This window comes from Aethalodelphis obliquidens, unplaced genomic scaffold, assembly GCF_003676395.1.
Source record: "Aethalodelphis obliquidens isolate GAN/ISIS:26980383/991018 unplaced genomic scaffold, ASM367639v1 scaffold28, whole genome shotgun sequence".
In the NCBI taxonomy this organism is placed as follows: Eukaryota; Metazoa; Chordata; class Mammalia; order Artiodactyla; family Delphinidae; genus Aethalodelphis; species Aethalodelphis obliquidens.
Window position 1 is genome coordinate 23,552,382 of NW_020837972.1, and position 24,669 is coordinate 23,577,050.

Sequence of the window (24,669 nt, forward strand, 5' to 3'; positions counted from 1 at the left end):
AATTAAGATTCCTGGCTGGGCTTCCCTGGTGGCACAGCGGTTAGGAATCCGCCTGCCAGTGCAGGGGACACAGGTTCGAGCCCTGGCCCGGGAAGATCCCACATGCCGCAGAGCTACTGAGCCCATGTGCCACAACCACTGAGCCTGCGCTCTAGAGCCCGTGAGCCACAACTACCGAGCCCGCGTGCCACAACTACTGAAGCCCGTGCCCCTACAGCCCGTGCTCTGCAACAAGAGAAGCCACCGCAATGAGAGGCCCGCGCACCGCAACGAAGAGGGCCCTCCACTGGCTGCAACTAGAGGAAGCCCGCGCGCGGCAACGAACACCCATCGCAGCCAAAAGTAAACAAATAAATGAATTTTTAAAAAAAGATTCCCGGGCTCCACCCTGCCATACTGAATCCACATCTCTGGGTTGGGGCCCAGTGATCTATTTTAAGGAGCCTCTAAGGGATTCTGGTGCAGCTGGAGTCTGAGAACCAGGCCCAGAGACCAGCCTCACCCTTCTGGTAGGTCTCCTGGCCCCTCCTGCTCTGCCTGTGAACGTGCTCTGCTCAGCGCTCTGAGTGGTAGAGCGGCTGTCAGAGCATCCTGGGGCCTCACTTGAGACAGCCTGGGACCTGGAACCTGGGCCCCTTTGCTGCAGTGCTTGTACCTGGACACACCTCTCCTCCAGCAATAAATACGAAGAAACTATACGGGACTAAAAATAAATGCACGCATGTGCAGCTGCTGCAAATTCTGGACAAAAGATACAAAAAGACCAAATAAAACCCAGCTGCCGCTTCTGAAGAGCCGGGAGCAAAAACAGGGTGTCAGGAGCAAAAGCAGGGCACCGAGCAGGCCCCCTGCAGTCAGCACCACCTGGGCGCTGGGCAGACCACCTGAGCCACGCCTCCAGCCCGACCCCTGGACACACCCCTACCCTCACCCCGTGTAAGGGACCAGCCCCCCCTCAGGGAGCGGGCAAGCAAGGGAAGCTGTTGTTTGGTCTCCGCACCCCCCCCCCCACCAGCTGCAGCAGGGGCCCCCGTAAAGCCTTGCCTGAATTTCCTGTCTGGCCTCAGGCCAATTTCTATCGACTGGGGAAGGCCAAGAACCCTGGTCGGTACATCAGGACTCAGCACCCCGGCTAACTGTGATTCTTGTCCCATATACTGTCCTAAAAATTGGGAAGTCACTGCACACGCTGGCTTCCTCTGTTTTACATCCAGAAACAGCTCTGAACCTCAGGCTTGGCTGCTGGTGGCTGGGAGCTCGTGGCCCACCTGCTGCTGCAGGACTTGCTCAGTTCACTGGCCGTCCCCAAACCCTGAGCCTCGGCCTCTCTGAAGAGGGGCCGGAGGCCACGTCAGTGAGGTCAGAGGTGACAGCGTGGGAGTCACATCCCTGGCCTCTGGCTCTAGCTTCCCAGCTGCTGGCAGCCTCGCTCCCACACAGCCAGAGCCCCGTGGGCCACCGTCATTTCCAGGCCGTTGGAGCTGCCCTGCTTCACAGTTTGGACCCATGACCAAGCTCAGTCAGCTTCCCCTGGAGAGAGGACATCACCAACCGGGGCACCAACAGCTGCCTAAGTTACTCTGCCCCCGGATGGGACGCTCTTGGTGCTGGCAATGCTGATAATTAAGAATAATCAGGGGCTTCCCTGGTAGCACAGTGGTTGGGAGTCCGCCTGCCGATGCAGGGGACACGGGTTCGTGCCCCAGTCTGGGAGGATCCCACATGCCGTGGAGCGGCTGGGCCCGTGAGCCGTGGCCGCTGAGCCTGTGCGTCCGGAGCCTGTGCTCCGCAACGGGAGAGGCCACAACAGTGAGAGGCCCGCGTACCGCAAAAAAAAAAAAAAAAAAAAAAGGTCTAAAAAAAAAGAGAGAGGAAACTTAAAACAGTGGTTTTTTAAAAATAAATAAATAAATAAAGGGGTAATCAGGTTAAAACAAGGTCATTCAGGTGGGCCCTAATCCAGTGTGACTGGTGTCCTTCTAACGGGGAGCACACACAGAGGGAGGGGACGTAAAGACACAGGGAGAAGACGGCCATGTGATTGGAGGGTCGCATCTACAAGCACCAGGGTTAACAGCAAATACCGGGAGCTGGGAGAGGCAGGAAGGACCCTTCCTGGGAGCCCCCAGGGGGCGCAGCCCCGGAGACTTCAGACTCCAGCCTCAGCGCAGTAAGAGGAGGGGGCCGTGGCTTTAGGCCTCCCGGGTGACGGTACTCTGTCAAGGCTAACAGATCCAGTGTCAAAAACTCTTTGATTTGGGGGCTCTGGTGTCGCCACTGGGTAGACAGCTAACCAGCTGGTTAGTTAGGCTTGAGCTAGTGGGGATCTGCGCTCCAGCCCCTGGTACCAATGGCTAAGCTGCTTCCCCATCCTGGGCCTCTGAGCATTCTGTGTGGAGCGGGGTCACAGCACCTCAGAAGGAGCACTTGTGCGTGAAGGGCAAGGAATTGGTGACCTGGTGACCTGGTCGTAACCCACGACCTGGTGCTGAGGGCTCAAACCTGAACTCTCCTTTGGTACCCCAGGTCCACAGTCCTTGAAAGCCCTGTCCATCCCTCTCTGGATGGGCTGTGTCACGTCACGTTAATCATGCTGTGACCATCCCGCTGAGCCATGAACAGAGCCCAGGATACTAGCCTTTGACTGGGCTCCGAACCCAACCTGATTTTATCCTAAGAATACACTGAACCAAGGAGGTGAAAGGCCTGCACACTGAAAACTACAAGACATTGATGAAAGAAGTTGAAGAAGACACAGATAAATGGAAAAGTATCCATGCTCATGGATTGGAAAATGTTGTTAAAATGACTGTACTACCCAAAGCAATCTACAGATTGAGTACATCCCTATCAAAATGCCAATGACATTTTTCCTCAGAAATAGACCAACCAATCCTATAATTTGTGTGGAACCACAAAGACCCCAGAGCAATCTTGAGAAAGAAGAACAAAGCTGGAGGCATCACACTCCCTGATTTCAAACTACATTGCAAAGCTACAAGAATCAAAACATATGGCATTGGCATAAAAACATTCCATAGATCAATGGAACAGAATACAGAACCCAGAAACAAACCCATGCACACATTGTCAATTAATTTACAACAAAGGAGCCAAGAATATACAACGAGGAAAAGATAGTCTCCTCAATAAATGGTGCTGGGAAAACCGGACAGCTCCATGCAAAAGAGTAAAGCTGGACCACTATCTTACACCATACAGAAAAATTAACTCAAAATGGACTAAAGCTTTGAGCATAAGGCCTGGAATCATAAAATTCCTAGAAGAAAACGTCCTCTCTGGAGCCTTCTCTACAAGCTGCCCCCCCCAGGAGCAGCCGTGGGGAATTCAGACGCTCACAACCCCCATCTGCACACTGCTTTACACACATCCACCAAGACAAGCCCACGAAACAGGGTGGGTCTCCTCGTCGCCATCGCGCAAACTCCCCAAGCCGAGGACCAGCCTTTACAATTTCCACCCCCCCACCAGCCCCCACCTTAGTGCAGTGCAACGGAACGCGTGGCCTGAGAAAGAAAGTCACATCCAAAACACAACCTCTTGTCACCATATTCATAATGTTTCCCAGTCCCGCTGCCATCGAGGTTTCTTACATTGACCTAAGTTTGGGGGCCTTACGTCCCCCTTACTGGTAACACGCAGCTTACGGACCAGCCAGGCCAACAGGCCTGCTTGGCAGACGGTCCCCTCACGAGGCCTCGGTGGCCAGGCAGTGACACTTACCCTCATGCCCAGCTCGATGTTCTCCCCACCGTACACCTCCATGCCCGGGTCCAGCAGGCCGATGTCCCCGAAGTACTCCCGGTCCACCACGAAGGAGCAGCCGATCATGGCCGGGGTTCTGGAGGGAAGCAGGCAGTGCATGAGCTGGTTGCTGGTGTGTGGCCCCGGATCTCCACAGCCTGGGTGGGCTCACCATCCTCTTTCCAAGTCCCCACACCTCATCCCTGCACTCCTCGCCTCCGCTTGGTCACTGTGCCCAGGGCTTGGGACACGGGCAGGGCTGCCTAGGACTTGCCTTTGCATCCCTCAGAGATGACAAAAACCAGTACTCAATTCAGGCAACTTAGTGGAAATTTTTAAAAATCTGTTTACCCGATGAGTTGTTTAGTTGCCCTGATCATCAGTCACTTGCCTACCTCCTTCATTATTTTATCTGTGTATCAGTAGTCAGGGCTGTAATGGGCGGTTGCACAGGCTGTGCACTGCTCAACTCTATGGAAGCTCTTCAATATCAGACTCTCTCTGAATGACACACCTTGAAGTTGTACAGTACACAACCTGTGCAGCTGTCTGCACAAGACTGCCAACTGTACTATTATTCCTGTAATAATTCTATTTACAGCTACATATTTTTAAAATGTCAGTAAATCTTGCCTTGTCCCAAGCAATTGTATCTGTAAAATCATGTGTCAATGTGCTGGTTATAGTTTTTTCTAAAATGCATTAACAATCTATCAGTGTTGAGACCTCCACTGGTCTCATGGAGCAGCGGTGGTCAAAGCAGGACAGGGTGAGACAGAGGCAGAGAAGAGTGGATGGTGTCACTGTGACTAGAACTGCATATTTGCTGACTCATTCATTCATTCATGATACATTCACGTCATGAATGCAGGATATACTGAGTGCCTATTAGTCGGAGGGGATAAAAAAGAGAAAGGAAAGAGAACGGAAAAATAGCTTGCTAGCAAGAAGTAGACACAGTCTCTGTTTTGTAAGAAAGCAGGACCTTCCAAGCTTTTGAAGGACGTGTTTCCCTCAAAACAAAGACACCTCCCTTGTAGGCTGAGGGCTTAGTTTCTTCCGAGCTCTGAGAGGACTAGTAAAGGCTCCCCGCTGGGGCTTCCCTGGTGGCACAGTGGTTAAGAATCTGCCTGCCAATGCAGGGGACACGGGTTCGAGCCCTGCTCTGGGAAGATCCCACATGCTGCGGAGCAACTAAGCCCGTGCGCCACAACTACCGAGCCTGCTCTCTAGAGCCCGCGAGCCACAACTACTGAAGTCCGCGTGCCTACAGCCTGTGCTCTGCAACAAGAGAAGCCACCGCAGTGAGAAGCCCGCGCACCGCAAAGAAGATCCAACGCAGCCAAAAATAAAATAGAACAAATAAATTAAAAAACAAAAACAAAAAGGCTCCCCACTGTCCCCGAAGGCCCTTGTGGTCCTGGCAAGGCTGAAGGCTAGGCTGTTTCCTGCTCCGTTCCCCCCGCTGTCCCGCTGCTCCCACAGGTATGAAGTCACTCATGATAACGCCATGATAAATTGTTCTCAATCACAATTTAAAAGAAGCATTTCTTTTAAATGTGACTAGGACATCAGAAGCAAATGCGCATGAGTTGTCCAAGAATAACAGAGGCATTAAAAGGCGATTATCCTTTTATTTGCAAAAAGATCCAATTTGTTCAGTCATGACATTTGAGCCACAAATCTAACAGCAACGAAATTTTAATGTCATCTGTGACGTGTAATAGCAAGCGTTTGACTGGTTAAGTTATGGTTCACCAACCAAGAGAGATATTTCTCTCATTTTCTTAACGACACAAGAATCTCAGGCGATCTCTGGTGAACTTAACTACCAAGCCCCTGCCAAGTCTGATGTAGCTAGTAAGAATTTTGTTATTACTGCTCAGAGTTCCAAAATAAACTTAAACTCAGAAGGCGATGGAGGCAGAATCAGCTGGCACGGAATTTATTTGCATGAGAAATTCTTGCTGTGTTTACAGAAAACAGCCAGGGCCGAGGGGTTCTCAGGTTCGGCCGGGCAGGGGGAGACGTGTCATCCTGGGGGCATCCTTACATCGGGGCTGATGTGCACATGCCGGGATATAGCAAGCGGCATCTCTGCAAAGGGTCCTCACCCGGGCTCCTGCCTTGTAAAGGCAACAGACATGCGGACACACACAGATGCATGGATGCACACAACACACACGCATGCGTGCACAAATACACACATGCAACAGACGGGTACACGGACACATGTAGACACACACGCAACACACCCCCTACAAGGCCAGACACACACCCAACAAACAGATGTACAGATATACAGACACATGTAATACACGTACATGGTCCCACAAACGTACCCACAGATAGATACCCATACACACAGACCTATACGTACACACCCAGATGCACACAGGTAACACCCAGAGAAACACACATGTGCACCCCCTGCACACATAAACACAGACCCACACCTGCAGTGAACACACACACAGATACACATACAACACATGCACACACAGAGACACACCCAGACACCCACGCATAGACAATACACATCCTCGAGTCCATGGAATTCTGGAGTTCTGTATAAATGGCAGCGCATAGAATTAAGGTCACAAACGGGTCCTTCAGCCTTCAGGAGAGTGACGAGGGACAAGAGAGTCATCTGCTCCCGGCGTCTTGAGGAAGAACACGTGCTCGCAGGCAGGGCGTGGCCAGGCAATCGGCACAAGCACAGGGAAGGCGTGTGCAGAATCTTGCAGACTCGCTGCCGAACTGGGTGCAGGGGTCACGTGCACTGGTGGCGAGTTTGTGGAGACACTGGGGTGGGTTGGCTCAACTGTCTTGGAAAAGTCCAAAGCTATGAAGAGAGAGCCAACAGTGCAGAGATGCAGAGATGCAACGACGACCCGGCTCGGTGCGCACCGGCTGTGTGACCTTGGGCAAGTCGCTCAGCTTCTCTGTGCTCGCCCCCCCGCCATAACGTGAGAGGCAGGATGGTGCCTCCTCCACAGGCTGCTGTGCAGATGAAAACTGCATAGAGGAGTGTCTGGAGCCTGGGAACCGTTTGCTGTTATTATTTTATCCCCTGATTCCACAGCTGGCATTTATCCTAGGAGACTAATCCAAAAGCTATTCGCACAAAGCTGTGCACTGCAGCGTGAGTTATAGCGGCCAAAGGGAAATCAACTTAGAGTCCATCAGTGTAGACGGTCGAATGAATTTCGAGCCATCCCTTTTATGGACTGTTACTTACCCAGCAGGCAAGGTGCTTACCAAGATCCCAGCATCACGGGAAGTGATGGCTCAGGAGAGGATAAGTGACAAGTCAGCAGGAAAATGTCACTATGCTACCACCGTGACCGGAGAAGCAATTATGTGTGAATGTGTGTGTGCACGCGGGTCTATGTGTGGTCTTGCGCGTATGTGTGTCTGTGTGTGCGTGTGTGTCTGGGTGGGCGGGTCTGTGTGGTTTTGTGTGTGTGAGTGTGTACATGTGTCTGTGTGCTTGCATTTGTATCTGTGTGTGCACCTCTATGCACGTGTGTGCATCTGTGTGTGATTTTGCGCATGTGTATGTGAGTGTGCATGTGTTACTTGGGGCCTCGTTCCACGCTCCCCTGCTTGGTGGGGGGGACTGGGTGCTGGGAGGGGGCCCCTCTGCCATCCCCCGAGCATCCCTCTTTCCTCCGGGCTCCTCTGGCCCCACCGGTAGCTGACTTACACCCGCGATCCCTCCACGTCCACCAGACACACTGGCCCGGATCTGGACTCCCCTCGGGGGACGGGGTGCAAACCCTCGCATGAGCTCCACGGCCGCTGGAAGACGCGAGCCGCGTGCGCCAAGGGGCTGCACTGCCCTCCCCGAGGCGGGGGTCCGTACGACGCAGCCAAGATGCTCTGCACCTGCACCCTGCTAGCAGCTCGGAGCCACGCGGAGACGGGGACGAACACGCCACTGGTCACGGGTCCCGTTTTGACCTCCTTCAGACCCGGGAAATGGCTCCATTTCAGTGACATGGTTTGCGCGTGCGGCCAGCCGCCCCCAGCACGCAGGACCCCTGGGCCCACACCAGGCCTGCGGGCCCCTCACTCCCCTTTCCACGTGCGGGGGGAGCCGTCTTTCTCCTGTCAAGGCTGAGATACTTCCCTCCAGCAATCCAAGCCTTCTTCTCACGCCTTTTTCTTCCTTGAGCTTCAAGGATAATGAACGGTAGGGAAATTTCCTAAAGGAAATCTTCACACACCAGCCTCTCCCGGGCTAATTTCCCACCCAGGCTCCAGGGTGGGTGTGCGAGCTGCGTCCTTCAGGAGAAGGGCAGTGGCTCCGCGCCCAGGTCCGAGGGAATCGAGAAATCCCAGAGCGGTTTTCAGGAGAGACCCTTCCAGGCCCGCGCTGTCCCCGGGGATGCAGTTTCCCAGCCTGGGGTCCGGGGGTCGGGGTGTGCAGGGTGAGGGGCTCCATCAGAGGGTGGCCAGGGGCCTTTTCTGCAGGCACTGGGGTGCCAGGGCTTTTCCCGCGGGGTCTGCTGTCGCGGGGAGGTTGTGTGAAGACCCTTCCCTGAGAAGGGGGAGAGGAGGGCCATCCTCTGGATAACAACCTTGGAAGCAAAGGACCTCGCGGCTGCCCCTGCGGTCCTGTTTCTCCTGAACCCCCAGCTCGAGGCCCGAGGGGAGCAGGCTGCTGGGAGCGCTGGGGACTGTGGCGCTGCCCCTCCCGGGGGACCAGTGGCAGCTCAGCTCCAGTGGACCGTCACCAGGCAGGAATGGGGGTCTGGGTTTTCCAGAATCTTCTACTTTTCAAAGAGTAGATATCAATTTCATGTGAAATCTCTTAAGTGTAAACATTGGTTCCAATTCAAAACATACACGGTACAATCGAGGCAACGCTGTAACTCAGAGGCGGGCTTTTCTAGAACTTGAAGGACGCGGTTACGCCACTCTTGGCTCCCCGGGTGCCGTGCACACTGAGACGGGAGATTCAGAGTGACTTCTCTCCCCAGGAAGAGGGGCCGGGGGTGTGGGGGCAGGGCAGTGAGTCCCGGCACGGAGCCTGCTGAGGGCCAGGCGGGTCTGGGGAGGCTCTGGTCGGCTTCCTCTCTTCCTCGAGGGACACACCACATCTGATTCCCAGGGAGCCTTGGCTGGGCGCGGTCAAAGCCATCAGCCCCGCAGGCAGCCTTGAGAGGCCCTTGTCGGGACTCTGCTTCCCCGCGGGCTGCACTCGTGCCCGTCGAGGACGCAGTTCGGGGACTGGCTGTGGTCGTGGCTCCGCGTGGAGCTGAGGAATGCTTGTGACTGTCACACGCAGCATTGGCTCCAGACTGCCACCATGGTCTCGCCTCAGCGTGGCTGTGTGCCAGCTCCATCCCCACGGGGACGCCCTCCTGGCAGATGCCCAGCAAGGCTTAGACCTTCCAGTCTTGGCGTAGGGCTCTGCAGAGGGCCTGTTCTGGACATTGGCCATTTTTGGTTACCCAGCGTGTTCACTTCCCGTGGCTGCAAAAAGAAGTACCATAAACGGGCTTGAGACCAGAGATGTGTGTCCTCTCCCAGCTCCTGGCGCCGGAAGTCCGAGGTCGAGGTGTGTCGGACTGGAGATGTGTGTCCTCTCCCAGCTCCTGGCGCCGGAAGTCCGAGGTCGAGGTGTCCCAGGGCCGCGCTCTCTCTGGAGGCTCCAGGGGAGGGGCCTTCCTGCCTCTTCCAGCTGCTGGGGGCCCCAGGCTTCCCTTGGCTTCTGGCTGCATCCCTCCCGTCTCTGACTCCAGAGAGGCGTGGCCTTTCCTCTTCTGTGTGTGTCTCTCCTAAGGACACTCAAGACGGCATTCAGGGCCCAGCCTGGTGATCCAAGGTAATCTCCCTGTCACAAGATCCCATTTGCATCTGCAAAGATCCTTTTCCCAATGAGGTCGCCTTCATGGACTCTGGGGGTCAGGATGTGGACACGGCTGTCTGCTGCGCCCAGCCTTCTTATAAACACCCCAACATCTTTTAGGGAGACCGCCTCTCTCCTTGCACATTCTCCCTGTGGGACGGTGAGTCCCCAGACCTTCCCCTCTGTGAAGGTCAGCGGGTCACTGGAGGATGCCTTCTCCCATCTGCTTCCAGGAAAGGTGGGGGCAGGGGTTTGCGGCCCAAGTTCAGCCACTGCCTCCTCTGTTCCGGGGACTGACTGGGGTGGAGGGACACCCGTCCGCAGTGTCGGGGAGACGTCTGGCTTCCCTGCTGCCTCCTCCCCAGAGCCGCTTCAGCTCATGTTAGCTGGCGCCCTTCTCTGTTGCTGGAATCCTCCTGGTCCCGGCTCAGAGATGCTAATTTAACTGGCATGGTAAGCAGCTTGGGCATTGGAATTATTGCTTTTTTGTATGTTTTGAAATTCATTTTAAAAATCAACTCAACAAAGTTAAATTTACACGCAACAGGACACATCCCTTGAAAGCGTGTGGTCCGAGTGGTCTGACGGAGGGAACGCCGGGTAACCTGGTCCCAGTCCAGATGGAGAATGCGCCCACGCAGGGCTCCTCGGCCCTCCACCAGGGGACTGCATTCTCTGGGCTTCTTCTAGATACACTACGTGCTCTCGTGTATCTGGCTCTTTCGCCTCTGTTTCACCATTTTGAGTTTCACCCGCATTGCTACGGGCATAACCGTTTATTCCCTTTTAGTTCTGAGAAGTCTCCCGTTACATAGACAGGTTACGCTTCGTTTATCTAGTCACCTGTTGGTGGACATTTGGGTCCAATTCGGGACTACTGAATAAAGCTGCCACCACAAACATCCGCAGGTGTCTTTTGTAGACGTGCGTTTTCATTTCTTTTGGGAAGATACCTGGGGTAGAGCGGCTGGTCCTAAAGGAAGTGTTTTTACCTCTTTGAGAAACTGCAAGTATTACAAAGTGGTCTTGCCGATGCCTTCTCGCACCGGCCGCGCTGAGAGTTCCGACTACTCCGTGTCACCAGCCCCCGCTGCCACTGGTCTGTCTGTCCGTTCTAGCAGGCGTGCAGGGCCCCTCACTGGGACACTGTGTGACTCCGTGGGGGGCGTTTTTCTATGAGTGTGTTACCACTTTGTCTACCTTCCTGTGTGCAGTATCTGTTCGAGGCCTTTGCCCATTTTTTGTTTGGGTTTTGGGCATCAGGGGTTTCAAATGCTCTCCGGGTAATAGTAATAAGGAGCAAAGCTTGAGACGATGCACAGTCTGTCCAGAGCGTCCCTCCTGCAGCTCGGGGCATCCAGGCTGCTCTGAGACTTAATTTCTCTCTGGACGGCTCTTTGCTCATGGAGGGTAGGTGCCCGGAAGCCCCCGTAAGACACTCCTAGGGGAAGAGAGAGCTTTCAGAGGCGCAGTGAGGGATGGTCTTGGTCACTTGCGGGCAGAGCGGCTTGTTTCAGCAGGGACACATCAGTTTGTACAGATGAGGCAGGAGGGTCCCAGCCCGAGGCCCTAAGATCCAAACCTCTACAGGGGGGACCTGGCCAAGGCTGCAAGGGGTCAACAGATCCTGCAGATGCACGTTCACTCCAGGAAAAAAACACCTCCATCCTGCTGGGCCCCCAGGAGAAAGTGGCAGCCCCGCTAGATTTTGAAACGTAGATTTCCCAGGGGCTCAGCAGACTAGGGAAGTGGAAGGAAGGGCTGCAAACTACAGAAGCTCAGTCGGTGATGGAAACAAACAAAGCAGGCCAGGTGCAAGGAATGACAGCGCAGGTAGGAAGGCAGAGCGTCAGGGAGACAATGGGGAGGGGTGGGGATTTCGGGAACTGGAGACCACCACGCTGTTTAGACAGGGGACTGCTTCTCAGCCCCAGGGACTGCTGCCTTGGGAGAATGTGCACCTTCCCATTTTTATAAAGATGCTGGGCTGTAGGTTTTTTTAAAATTTATTTTATTTATTTATTTGTGGCTGCGTTGGGTCTTCACTGCTGCATACGGGCTTTCTTCTCCAGTTGCGGCAAGCGGGGGCTACTCTTCGTTGTGGTGCGCGGGCTTCTCATTGCGGTGGCTTCTCTTGTTGCTGAGCACGGGCTCTAGGCGTACGGGCTTCAGTAGTTGTGGCACACGGGCTTCGTTGCTCTGCAGCATGTGAGATCTTCCTGGACCAGGGCTTGAACCTGTGTCCCCTGCATTGGCAGGTGGATTCCCAACCACTGTGCCACCAGGGAAGCCCTGGGTTGTGTATTCTTTTTTAATATTTTATTTATTTATTTAGTTAGTTATTTGGTTGTGCCAGGTCTTAGTTGCAGCAGGCGGGCTCCTTAGTTGTGGCATGCAAACTCTTAGTTGTGGCATGCATGTGGGATCTAGTTCCCGGACCAGGGATTGAACTTGGGCCCCCTGCATTGGGAGCATGGAGTCTTAACCACTGCACCACAAGAGAAGTCTCTGGGTTGTGTATTTTTAACACGTGAAAATCTCTCCGTTTTCATGTTTGGGAACCGATTCAAAATAAAATAAATGCTTTGCAGGACAATCTCTGGGGTCTGCTGAAATGCCTGGGGTCTCTGTAGCACACACACAGCATCTGTGGTCTCCAGGTCTCTGCTCTGCTCCCCAGCTCGTGTTTTTGACTCTTGTGGTGCTGTCTCTGCCTCTGTCTCCCTCGTTCTCTCTAAGTCTCTGTCTCCTTTCCCTCCCTCTCTCCATCTCTGCACCTCTCGTCCTCTCTACTCCGTGATGCCTTCCCAGTTTTGTCCCTTGGTCTCGCTGCCGCCTACCCTGACTCTGTCTTCCTCTGTTCGTCTCTCTTTCTTGTTCCCTCTCACTTTCCTTGGTGAGTCCCCTGTTCTGCTCTCTCCATGTCGGTGTCCCTTTTCTCAGTCTCTTTTACTGGCTCTTTCTCTTTGGGTGTTAGCTCTGTCTGTCTGTCTGTCTGTCTCCCTCCCTCTCCCCCGCCCCTGCCCGACCTCATCATCTCTCAGGTCACACACTGGAGCCGCTCCCAAGTTCCCCCATCACATCACCATGTCCCTCTGCACATCTGGGCAGACGCTGCATCCCACCACATTTACTTGCCCACATGGTGCAGGCCCTGGCTTTCTGCAGGAGAGCACCCCCGTCCCTCCAGCCCCCAAGCCCCCTGCGGCAGCCCTGCCCCACCGCCACCTCACGCTGTCCTGGCTCCTTCCAGGGCAGGCCCTGCCCCGGGGCCCCGGGGGTCGGCTCACCTGATGGGCGCTGCCTCGTCACCACGGTCCAGCCAGTCCTGGGGCGGGATGATGTACATGCACCAGAGGCCCCAGTTGTAGCCGTGGGCAGCGCTGGCGTACTGCTGCACCTCAAACGTGTCGTACTTGATGTTGTCGATGGCCGGCAGGACGATGCGCCGGCGGTCCTCCCGGATCCGCGAGAGGGCGGGCTCGGCCCTGCGGGGCGGTGCATGCCCATGGGGAAGGGCATGGATGCCGGGACCCCCGCCCCATTCCCCCAGGTGGGGGGGCCGGAGCCGGGCCTCCTCCAGGGAGGCGGCCACACCCGGGTCTGATGGCGCCTGCGGACGGCGGATCCAAGAGCTTCACCTCTGGAAGCCCCGGGGTCACCTGGGCTGCAGACCCGCCTGCCAAGGTCTCGCCCTTCCCGGGCCAGCCCGTGGCTAAGGACTGATGGACACCAGGGATACGGGCACACGGATTGGGCCCAATCTCTGACGCCTCTATGGGGCCGTCCTGGCTCCAGAGGCCCTGTGGGTCAGCTCAGTCTGTTCCTTCACAGCTCGGCCTCCCCCTCCAGCGCATCCCACTTCCCGGCCCTCCTTCCCCGCACAGGTGGCCGTACGTTCATTTACAAGCATGAACTGAGGACCTGTTATGTGCCACACCCTGTTTTAACACACCGGAGTACATTCACGAACTAGAAAAGAAAAAAACATCCATGCCTCGGGGAACTTAGGATACACTGAAGGGACAGAAAGGCTACCAGGTACTGTTGTGCAGTGCACAACCTACACAACAGTATGTGGTAGCCCTGACTGGGTGGGGGTCAGGGGACAGAAAATAATGTATAAATAAATGATATAATATATTAGGAGGTGATAGCTGTTGTGGTGGAAAAAGAGAGCAAGTAAGGAGGATTTGGAATTGCACTTTTAAATAGGGTGCCTGGTGTATGTTGCCCTGGGTGGTGAGCAGAAGGAGGTGTAGGATGTAGCAGGTGGTTGGGAGAGCTGGGGAGGGGGGGGGCACTCCACGCAGAGGGAGCAGCCAGTGCTGAGCTCCTGGGATGTGCTGGTGCACTTGGGGAGCGGGCCAGGGGCCTGGAGTGGCGAGATGGGGGCAGTGTAGGCAATGAAGCCAGGGAGGACGGGGACCAGAGGACATGGGCTGTCGGTTGCGGATTCTCCTTGCAGGAGTCCAAGAGGCAAGCAGGTGCAGCTTGACCCCGGAGACGGCCTTGTCTACCGCAAGGATGAGATGCTGCCCGAGGGCCTGTCACCGAACTGGAGTTCAACGTGGTCATGAGCAGCCCACTGACGGGGCAGCCAGAGAGACGAACGCTACAGGGGGCCAGGGGGCCAAGCTCAGGCAGGGACAGCGGGGGCAGGGTGGGGCTGGGGCAGTTCTCTGACCCTGGCGAGATGCGCCACGTGGCCCGCCTTCCTTCCTGTGCTTCCAAGCGACAGCCTGGTATTTACCTGCCTTTCAGCTTCATGAGGAGGCTTAATTAATTACTGTTAGCAGAGTGCTTCAGAAGTGAAAAGCTCTCTGCAAATGCCACATCTGCTAATCAGGCAGGATCTTTGTGGAGGCAATTCTTGGAGGGAAGGGCTATTTGCAGATGGATTACTGGGTTTTCAGTTGTGAAAATTAAAGTTGCATTTTGACGTGGTAGACTTGTGATTCTCCCAAACGCCCTCCAAATGCTCCAGGGAGTTTAACGAATGTTAGAGGGACAGAAAGGCCTCCGAGTACAGCTGTGCAGTGCACAACCTGCACAACAGTATGGAGTGACCCTGGTGGGGAGCGCAGACCATAACACGTCATTAACGATAGAACGTGACAGGTGTCATGGGAAAAGAAGACTCGCTTCATGAGGGTGGCAGAGGAGAGGGAAGTGGGGGCCAGCAGGGGAAGTCAAAGCAGAAAGAAGCCGAATCTCGGTCAGGAACGTACTGGGACAGACGCAGCGCTGAGAACAAACTCGTGGTCCTGGGGTGACTGAGTCGCCACAGCGAGAGTGGAGGGAACGTGGAGGAGAGGGCTCCACTCACCTGCCAACCAGGCACAAAAGCCCTGGTCCAACCAGCAGGAGCCATTAGGAAAACCAAGAACTTTGAGAGACACCGAAGGCCAGACCCTCGTGGTCCCCAGCTGGGGATGCCGGCCAGGCGCTGTGCGACTTGATCAGCACGTCCACCACGAGCACCTCCTTACGGCGTTCGCAGCTCTCGCGTTTCCCACAGGGGAGTATCTCAGCGAACGTCTTAGTTTAGGCTTCACAGAGTTTGAAGGTGTAATGTGGGCGATTTGATATAAAAACGGTGAGGTTTAGTCTCTCTTGAAACAGGGCAAGCTGCCCACCCACCCCGGGGCTGACTTTTCCCTGCAGCCCCTCTGATGGGTGCTCAGGCTGCCCCTGGGTGCAGGGCTCGTACTCCCTGCCCAATGTGGGCCCCCTGCAGACCCTCCCACTGTGGGTCTAACTTAAGGATCTCGAGATGGGATCATCCTGGGTGACCTGGGTGGGCCCTAAACCCACTGGCAAGGGTACTTAGGAGAGAGAAGAGGAGAGACAGAGTCACACAGAGAGGAGAAGCCGTGTGAAGACGGAGGTAGAGATTGGAGGGACTCCTGGAGCCCCCAGAAGCTGGGAGAGGGTTGAGCGGTGTCTTCCCACAAAGATTTGTCCATCTGGAACCTGGGAGGGGACCTTATTTGGAAATAGAGTCTTTGCAGATGTAATTCAGTTAAAAAGCCCAAGATGAGATCAGCCTGGATTGGGCTGGGCCCTGAAAGCAAGACGTCCCAGCCTTCCTGCGGGGCGGGCCCCGGGGCACCTCTAGATCATCTCACGCAGATGCTCCTGCGTCACTGAGGTATCCCTGCCGCCCCCCTGGCCACATCCCCCTCCAGGTTTCTCACTAGCAGCCCACCTCACCCCTGCATGGATGGGTGGGAGAAAATGAGTGGACGCTTTGATCTAGAATTTTCCATAAGGATGAGAAATTGCTTCCACCTTGTGCCCTAGACTTAGGTCTCCATTAACTGAGACCCTACAGACCACGTGTTCATGCAGGAACTGCCCCCAACCTTTGTGTGTTCCCCTGGCCTGAGGTCACACGAGCAGCCTCATTTGACTGTCACCTGCTGGAATGAGTGGCCAGTTCAAATTCCTTTGGGGACAAGGTGGGGATACAGGTCAGTCTTCATCTATATGCATCAGAAACAGGTTCTGGGTCCAGGAGCTGGACATGGAGCGGCCACGTGGCTGGACTCGGCTGCCCCCGGCCCTGCCAGGCTCATCCTCTTTGCGGGGGTCCTGCAGGCGCCAGCAGACCCCGCCGACCCCGCCCGGGGCCCAGCCCCGCCCTTACCAGCCCACGCTGAACTCCACGTGGGCGTCGAAGAAGCCCACGACAGGGGCCGTGGCGACCTTCCAGCCCTGCAGGCGAGCCCGGATCAGGCCTTCTCTCCTGCCGTTTCGGACGATTTTCACAAGGCCCGGGTACCTCTTGCTGACGTACTGGTCCAGGTGGAGCTTGAGTTCCACTGCGGGGGACACAGAGATGTTTCGGGCGTGACACCTCGGGAGGGCCTGAGGTCACCGAGACCCACGGTCGTTGTGTGCCCTGGATCTGTATTTCAGAAACATTTAAGAGGACCCGCCGTTGCTGGACGTGGGGTCGGGGTGCTGGGGGGGACCTCGGAGAGATAAAAGCCCACCTCACGGAGCTGCATTCCAGCGGGAGAGACAATGAACAATCAAGCCAGACTGATTGAGACAGAGGCACGTGTTATGAGGACAGCAGAAGACGGGGCCGAATCACTCAGCTGTAGAAAGGAAGGCAGTCCGTGGACAGACGGATGGATAAACAAAGTGTGGTCCGTCCATACAACGGAACAGGATCCAGCCTGAGAAAGGGGGAAATTCTCACACATGTTACTACGTGGAGAAACTCAAGGACGTTACGCTCAGTGAAATAATCCGGTAGCCAAATGACACATCCTGTGATGCCGCTTATATGAGGTCCCTAGAGCAGACAGCTCCACAGAGACAGAAAGCAGGGTGCTGGGGGCCAGGGGCTGGGGAGGGTGGTGGGGAGTTAGTGGGGTTTTTTGGGGTTTTTTGGGGGTTTTTTTGCTGTATGTGGGCCTCTCACTGTTGTGGCCTCTCCCGTTGCGGAGCACAGGCTCTGGGGAGTTAGTGTTTAATGGGGACAGAGTTTCACTTTGGGAAAGTGAAAATGTTCTGGAGATGATGATGGTGATAGTTGCACAATGATGTGAATGTACTTAATACCCCTGAACTCTACACTTATTTTGTAAATGGTTAATTTTATGTTATGAGAATTTCAACTCAGTAAATTATTAAAAAACTGATGAGGGCGCAGGCGTCTACGTGAGGAAGCTCCCAATGGCCAAAAGCGCAAGCAACAAAGTAAGTCACCATAGCGACAGACTTTAGCCGGTAGGAAAAGGAAAGGGGAAAAGCGAGTGGACACCTGAGTGAGGCGGGAGCTTCTCCGGGTCGGCTGGGCATGTGCGGGGCAGGCTGTCTCCATCCCTCCCCGTCAATCACCAGGCTCCAGTGGACACTCCTGCGAGGGCAGCCGTGGCCCCAGGGGTGCCCCCAGCCGCAGCAGCCAGGGGCCCCGCAGGCCAGCCTTCCTGTGCTCCGTCCCCCCCTCTCCAGGGCCCCGCAGGCCGGCGCCGGCCACCCGCTCCCTGCTCCCTTGACGGTGTTGGGCGGGGCTCCCCCCCCCCACCGCCCCGCGTAGACACAGAGCACACGCAGGGCTGGAGCTCCTTCAGGCCGTCCTGGAGGGCTCTGGGAGGCCTCGCCCCGCTCTCCTCCACCCGCCCCCCGACTCCCGAGGTTAGGAGGAGAGGCTGCTGTGATGGGAGAGACTGGGGATGAGGAGGGGCCGGCAGGCCCGGCTCAGCGCGCCAGGGGCTCGGTGTGGGGACCGCAGACGGGGGCAGGCGGGGCACCTCCGGACCCCTGTTAGGGGCTCGGAGCCCCTGTGCCTGCTGGGTGTGGACAGCGTGCTGGGCTGGACTGACGCTGACGCAGGGCCACGCTAAGGGCCCGGGTTCCGGCCGTGAGCGCCAGTCCAGCTTCCCCACCAGCAAGGCTCCCACTGCAGCTTTGTCCAGGTGCCATTAGCATTTGGGAGAACTCAGCACGCTGGGGGCCTTCCTGGCTGGAGGAGTGATAGCACCCTGCCACAGCTCAGGTCCACCCAGAACCTCAGAATGAGACCTCAGGTGGAGGTAGGATCTTTGTGGATATAACTAGTTCAGGATCTTGAGGTGAAAACCTTCCGGGTTAGGGTGGGCCCTAACTCCAAGGACAAGTGTCCTTAGAAGAAGAGGAGAGACACAGACACACCGGGAAGAGGCCTTGTGAAGGTGGAGTCAGAGGTGGGAGGGGTGTGGCCCCAAGCCCAGGACACCAGGGATGCCGGCAGCCGGGAGAAGCTGGGCGAGGCAGGAAGGACCCTCCCCTGGAGCCCCTGGAGGGAGTGTGGCCCGACTCCCAGCCCGAATTCAGACTTCTGACCTCCAGGCTCTGACATGCTTCCCTCGCGGGGGGCCGGGCTGGTCCCACTCACCGTTATCGCTGTTGTCGTCCACCAGGATGACCTCCCTGAGGAGCTGGGAGGGCGTGTGGTTGACCACGCTGTGGACGGAGCGCAGGATGACCGAGAGGGCTTCATTGACAAAGATGAACACCACGGAGATCTGGGGCAGGTCGTCCGAGTAGGTCATCTGTCTGCACCTGCGGGAGAGACGGGGTTGGGGGCAGTGGTCCGTGTCGGGATATGACGGGGAGGTGGGAGCCTGGTGCCCCCGCGGGATGCCCGCTGGGACCAGTTCTCAATCCTACTCCCAGTGGAAGGGCGACAGCAATGCCACAGATGGAAAAGGACCGAGCACGGTGAGAGGAACAGCACGATGATGTCTCAGAAGCTCTGGACTTCAAGGCTCTGAGCCTGACCTGCTGTCTCCTGCAGAAAGGCAGGGAACTTGCACTTTAAGGGGTTAAAGTCCCACTGGGATCACACAGAGCATTCTTCCTTGATGCCCTTGGAAGGCGTGGAAGAGAGATGAAAGGAATGGTAGTCATCTCGCGGTGCAGCCCAGTGGAGGGCCTGGGAGAGAGCCCAGCCCGGAGCCACGTCAGCTCCCCAGGCCCAGCTCTACCTGAGCCCCGGGCGGTCACGGGGCAGGTGGCATCTACCGGGTGGGTCCTGCGCTCGGCGGCCACTGTCCCCTGAAGTGGGGTCTAAGTAGACAGTGCTGGGCTGCCCCGGAGGGCGGAGCGCTAGTGCCAGACGAGGGCTGTTGAAGCGGGAGCGATGCCTGCACCGGACAGTCTAATCGTGGCCTCCACCCAACCTTAGCATCGAGGGTGAAATGGAAGGATGAAGTATCTTCTTCCCAAGGTCTTATCTTGGCTGTAGGGCTGTGGGAGGGGAAAAGATGGGGGGCAGGGAAAGAAAATATTCCACGTTGGGTGTGGGATGAGGCCGGTGACAGTGGAATAAGTTCACAAAGGGGCAAAGGGAGCTCTCAAAACTAGAGAAATGGGGAAAAAGGAACAAAAAATAAAGTAAGACAGAAGGCACCCAATCAAGTACGTTGGCTGCTACAATAAATGCAAACAAACTTACTCTCTCCTTAAAATGCCAGAGGCTTTTCTTTCTTTTTTTTTTTAGAGGCTTTTCAATGAAGTTAGATACATGCACTAAAGCACACTTACACATGCACACACTCACTCAGTCACACGCAGCTCTGCTGTGTGCAGTTTACAATAAACACAGTTCAGATAGAGTGATTTTTAATTAATTAATTAAATTTATTTATTTATTTATTTTTGCCTGCGTTGGGTCTTCGTTGCTGCACGCGGGCTTTCTCTAGTTGAGGCGAGCGGGGGCTGCTCTTCATTGTGGTGCGTGGGCTTCTCATTGCGGTGGCTTCTCTTGTTACGGAACACGGGCTCTAGGCACGTGGGATTCAGTAGCTGTGGCACGTGGGCTCAGTAGTTGTGGCTCGTGGGCTCTAGAGTGCAGGCTCAGTAGTTGTGGCGCACGGGCTTAGCTTCTCTGCGGCATGTGGGATCTTCCCGGACCAGGGCTCGAACCCGTGTCCCCTGCATCGGCAGGTGGATTCTCAACCACTGCGCCACCAGGGAAGCCCTCATCTCCTCTTCTAAGGACACCAGTCCTATGGGATGAGGACCTCATTTTGCCTCAGTCACCTCTGTAAAGGCCCGGTCTCCACAAACAGTCACATCCTGAGGTCCTGGGGTCAGGACTTCAACCTGTGCATTGGGGTCGGGGGACACAACTCAGCCCCTAATGAGACCCAAAGGCTAAGGAGGGCCCAGCCAGGCTAGGACCAGGGCCGTCTGGTGCGGCAGGAGTGTGTGGGCACGTCTCCCATGGGGCAATGCGCTGTCTCACTTTATTGTGTTATAAACATGTGCAGCTTACAAATGGTTGTTTAAATTAGAAATCGTGCAATATATATGGCTCATTTCTGTCCACCACAAATTTGCATAAAAATAATCTGTTTTCCTAATAATATAATCCCCTTCTCAGTTGAAAAAAAAATTGGTTGGGTTAAATATTGAGCAGAGGGAATTCCCTGGTGGTCCAGTGGTTAGAACTTGGTGCTTTCACTACTGTGGCCCGGGTTCAATACCTGGTGGGGGAACTAAGACCCCGCAAGCCGAGTGGTGCAGGCCCAAAACTTAAAAATCAATCGGTAAATATTGAGCAGATCGAAGGGGATGTACCTCACACACAGGGAGGTATGACGTCAGTGAGGAAGTAAGAAGCCCACGCCTAAAACCCCGTTGAAGACAAGGAAGATGACCACCCTCCCCCTGAGCTTCTCTTTACAGCCTCTGACCCCAGGCACCTGGCCAGTAGCGCACGTGGACTTGACCTTAGGCCGGAGTCCTCCTGTCCTGCCTTTGCACCCACACAAGCTCCGGTGGCCGCTGGGTGGGACGGTCCCACGATGCCCCTGCTTCCCTCCTCCGGGCAGGAGGTGCTGTGTTTCTGGGTTTCCTTCTGCACCTGAATCGGCCTCAGTTTCAGGACTCAATGTCCTCCCACCCTGCAGGGACTGTCCCTGCGCTGAAGCCCGGGAGGCACTCGGTGGGGCGGGGGAAACAAAACTGGCCGCCACACTGCAGCCCTGGAAGAAGTCGGTCTGAGCGGAGCCAGAAGGTTCTCCTCTGTAATTGAAAGCCCTGTTCCTGTCCGACAGAAAATAAACCACGTTTATGGTGATTGGAAAGAATCAGAGTTCAGCAAGGGGGCGGCTCTGAGAGCTTGTAAACCTGGTGACCCAGGGTGGGCCCCAGGAGTGGGGCAGAGGCCGGGACAGAGGGACTCGGGCCCTGGGGCAGGAGTACCCCATCGCCCCCTCCCAGAGCCTCCGGAGGTGGAGGGAGACGCAGAGCACTCCCACACGCCGAGGCTCTTGGTTCACCGTAAAACTGAAGGAAGACGGTGACACACTTTAAAGATTTCCACTTGACCGAGTAACATTTCTACGTTCAAACTTGAAGCTAACAGGTACAGGTCGGGAGAGAACCAGACATCGCCCTGAGCCCTCCCTCCTGCTGCCCCCACCTGCTCCCCTTAGTGATGAAAACGGTCCATTTCTGGCCCACCTGCTCTGGCAAAGCCTTGGCCTTGACTGTGGTCTTCCCGCCTCTCCCTTGACCCTCTTCCTGGATGCGCTCACCGTCCGCTGAGAAAGGGCGTGGTCTCTAGGATGTGTGAGCTGGGCCCCCTCTGACCTGACCTCTTTGTCTGTTTCCTTTTGCTCACTCAATGGCCCCACGTGGCCCCAGTGCCTCCAGGAGCACGCCAGTCCTGCTCCTGCCTCAGGGCCTTTGCACGCCCTCCCCCACGCGGCCACGTCACTGACTGCTCTTTTGCTCTTTCTCCCCTGGGCTGGGAGCCCCCAGGCAGGGCCCCCTGTTTGTCTGGTCACTGCTTCACGGCATCTAGAACGGCAGACGCTCTGTGGGCTTCAATCCACAACATCTAAGAAGCTTCCATTCACAGCTCCTGGTGGAATCAAAGGTGGGGCATGAGGTGCACGTTTAAAGCTGCGACATGTGTCGGAGCTCTGAATGATTTTGTGTGAGGGAGACGTTAAAAGTCTAAACTTGAGCCTCGAGCTGAATCTGAGGATACGTGTGCACGTACCACATGGGCGCATGCATGCCCACACTCACACACACACCCACGAGCCCTTGACAGGGATGCGCCCCCGCCCCACTTGGGGCATCTGCCTTATTTGGGGGTCTCTCCAGTCCCGGCTGAGGCACGTCTAATCCATCCAGACCAGGGTCTCCCAGTCTCAGCCCTATGGACTTTGGGGCTGGATATTCGGAGAATTCTCTGTTGTGGCGGTCGTCCTGTGTGTGATACAGTGATTAGCAGCATCCTTGGCCCCCAGCCAGGTTGAGACACCCCAGAATGCCTCCAGACATCTCCAAATGTGCCCCGGGGTGAAATCGCCCGGTGAGAAGCCCTGGTCTAGGATCTGGGGTCTGGCCCTGGGGAGGCTGGGATTTGGCAACCGTTCCAGCATCGTGAGGCTCCCGGCACCCAGCCCAGCATGCCCGGTGACTGATGTTAGCTGGAGTGCAACCCTCCCTAGGTCCCTTCCTCCCCCTGAAAATCGAACTCCAGCCGGAGTCCTGTCCATCCCGTCTCAGGCTGTGGATGTCTGCTGTGGTCCTGCTCAGTCTCTTCCTTGTCCCCCATAACATGTGTGGTTCACCCACCACTGTCACATTCTAAGTCACTGGGTGGAATCCCAGCCCCTGGATGAAGCGGGGGGATGTGACTGGGTCTGAACCAGGCAGCTCAGCAATAGGCTCAGGAACAGACACACAGAGACATGGAGAGGTTGGCTGGGGCCTTGGGGAGATAGGATGTGAGGCCGGAGCAGCTGCATCCATCTTGCGTCCAGTGGTCGGGATGAAGCCAATGAGGCCAATAGCAGAGCAGAGAGATGGTGAGATGCCAGGTCCAGACGACATCAGCTGAGCCTCAAATCCAAGTCTACACGAAGCCAGTGCTTCCTCCAGACTTTGTAGTTGCAGGAATAATACATTCTCTCCCCGTCTCTCCCTTTCTCTCTCTTTTTCCAGCTTAAGCCAATTTGAAATGGATCTTCTGTCAGTCCTGATCCTGCACAGGTCCTGCCATGTGTATGATGCAGGGACACACTTGGGAACGCCCCTCAGGAGGGGTCTGCCCAGTCAGCCGCACCCCAGAGTCCCAGACCAGGCCGAGAGGGGAAGACAGGGGACCAGCGGGTCCAGTGCTCACAGAGGTTAGTCTGGCCTTGGCCATTGCATACCCTGTCTCAGGACGTCCCCGTCCAGGCGAGCTGGGGGCTTTCTCACATTGTTGGTAGAGATGACACCAGCTGCTTCATCCTAACCCTGTCCTTGTCTAGGACACAGACAGTCCCAGCTTGGGACCTCGGCTTCCTCGAGAGGAGGAGAGAGCCAGCTGCCAACCTCCTCAGCTAAATTATCGGCAAACCCCATTCTTTGAGACTTGGGTGTCCCCGCCATCCTGAGAGGCAAAGACTGAGCAAACTAAACACTGGAGGGGCTCTGAGAAGGAGCAGGAAAGCATCCTTGCCTTGCATGGTGCAAGGTGAGACACACAGACAGCCCAGGACACAGGAGGGGATGTCTGTAGGGGGCTCTGGGAACGATTCCTCTGTTCTTAAAGAGGAACAAGATGTAGGAACATATTTATTCTAGCCCTTTGGAAATTTGGCCTCTGAAGACGTGACGCTGAGAGCTATGGCAACCATATTGTGACCATGAGGAGATAAGCTCAATGCACTGAGCGTGGCAGAGCAGAGAGGTGGGAAGAGCCCAGGTCCCTGATGATGTCGTTGAACCACCAATGAACAACTCTGCCCCCCACCGAGCCGTGGACTTCTCACTATCTGAGGTCAGGAATCCCGGGGTTGTTGCAGCCGCTTCAGACTTGCTAGGTTTCCATCTGAAAGCATTCTCGGTGACACAGAACATCCAGTCTTTTTAGGGGAATCCCATCCTCCCTCGGAACGTCATCTAGCCCTCGTGCCCTCAGACGTCACCTCACGACAGTCCGGGATGGGTGCTGTGGTAGGTCATGCTTTCCAAAGATGCTGCGACGACAGCCCCCAAGTCCCCTGGGACTTTGCCACCCTCCCTTTGCACGACGGTGGGCTCTGTCGCCTCTCACCGACAGGCCACGGGAGGGGTGCTGCGTGCCTTCTGAGCTGAGTCGCGAAGAGCAGCGAGGCTTCGCGTGCTGGGACTTTGCTCTGGGGCCACCGGCACCAGAGAGGCAACTCTGCCCAGGCCGCCGCGCTGTGAGGAGGCTCAGGCCACACAGAGGGTCCGCGTGTGGGTGCGTGCGTGGACCGTCCATCTGCTGCCAGGCGTGTGCACGCTGCCCCCCCAGATGATTCCAGCCCCCACCGTTGAGCACCCCATCACATCTTCCCAGCTGAGGTCTCAGGAAGTACTGCTCAGAGAGGCTATTCCCCCTGCACCCCGCCTGACCTCCTGCCCCCCAGTACATTAAAACGTGGTTTAACGCAGCTGACTAAGCAGCGATCGTAACCAGGACAGGTACGTTCCCCAAAGTCCGGCGGCTCTGTCCTTTCCTTGGACACACGCTGTCCTGCGTGGTGCTGGGTACGCGCTGGACGCCTCCC

At 56.0% G+C, this 24,669-nt stretch overlaps 1 protein-coding gene across 1 annotated transcript in view; it reads right to left on the reverse strand.

The window, feature by feature from the left end:
- GALNT9 (polypeptide N-acetylgalactosaminyltransferase 9) overlaps nt 1-24,669 on the reverse strand; it is an 88,964-nt gene that overhangs the window by 30,286 nt on the left and 34,009 nt on the right. Inside the window, exons 3-6 of the mRNA XM_027125274.1 lie at nt 18,519-18,685; nt 16,278-16,452; nt 12,916-13,113; nt 3,745-3,862 (exon numbers count right to left, since the gene is read on the reverse strand). Of these exons, the coding sequence (XP_026981075.1) occupies nt 3,745-3,862; nt 12,916-13,113; nt 16,278-16,452; nt 18,519-18,685 (658 nt within the window). The remainder of the gene's footprint in view (nt 1-3,744; nt 3,863-12,915; nt 13,114-16,277; nt 16,453-18,518; nt 18,686-24,669) is intronic.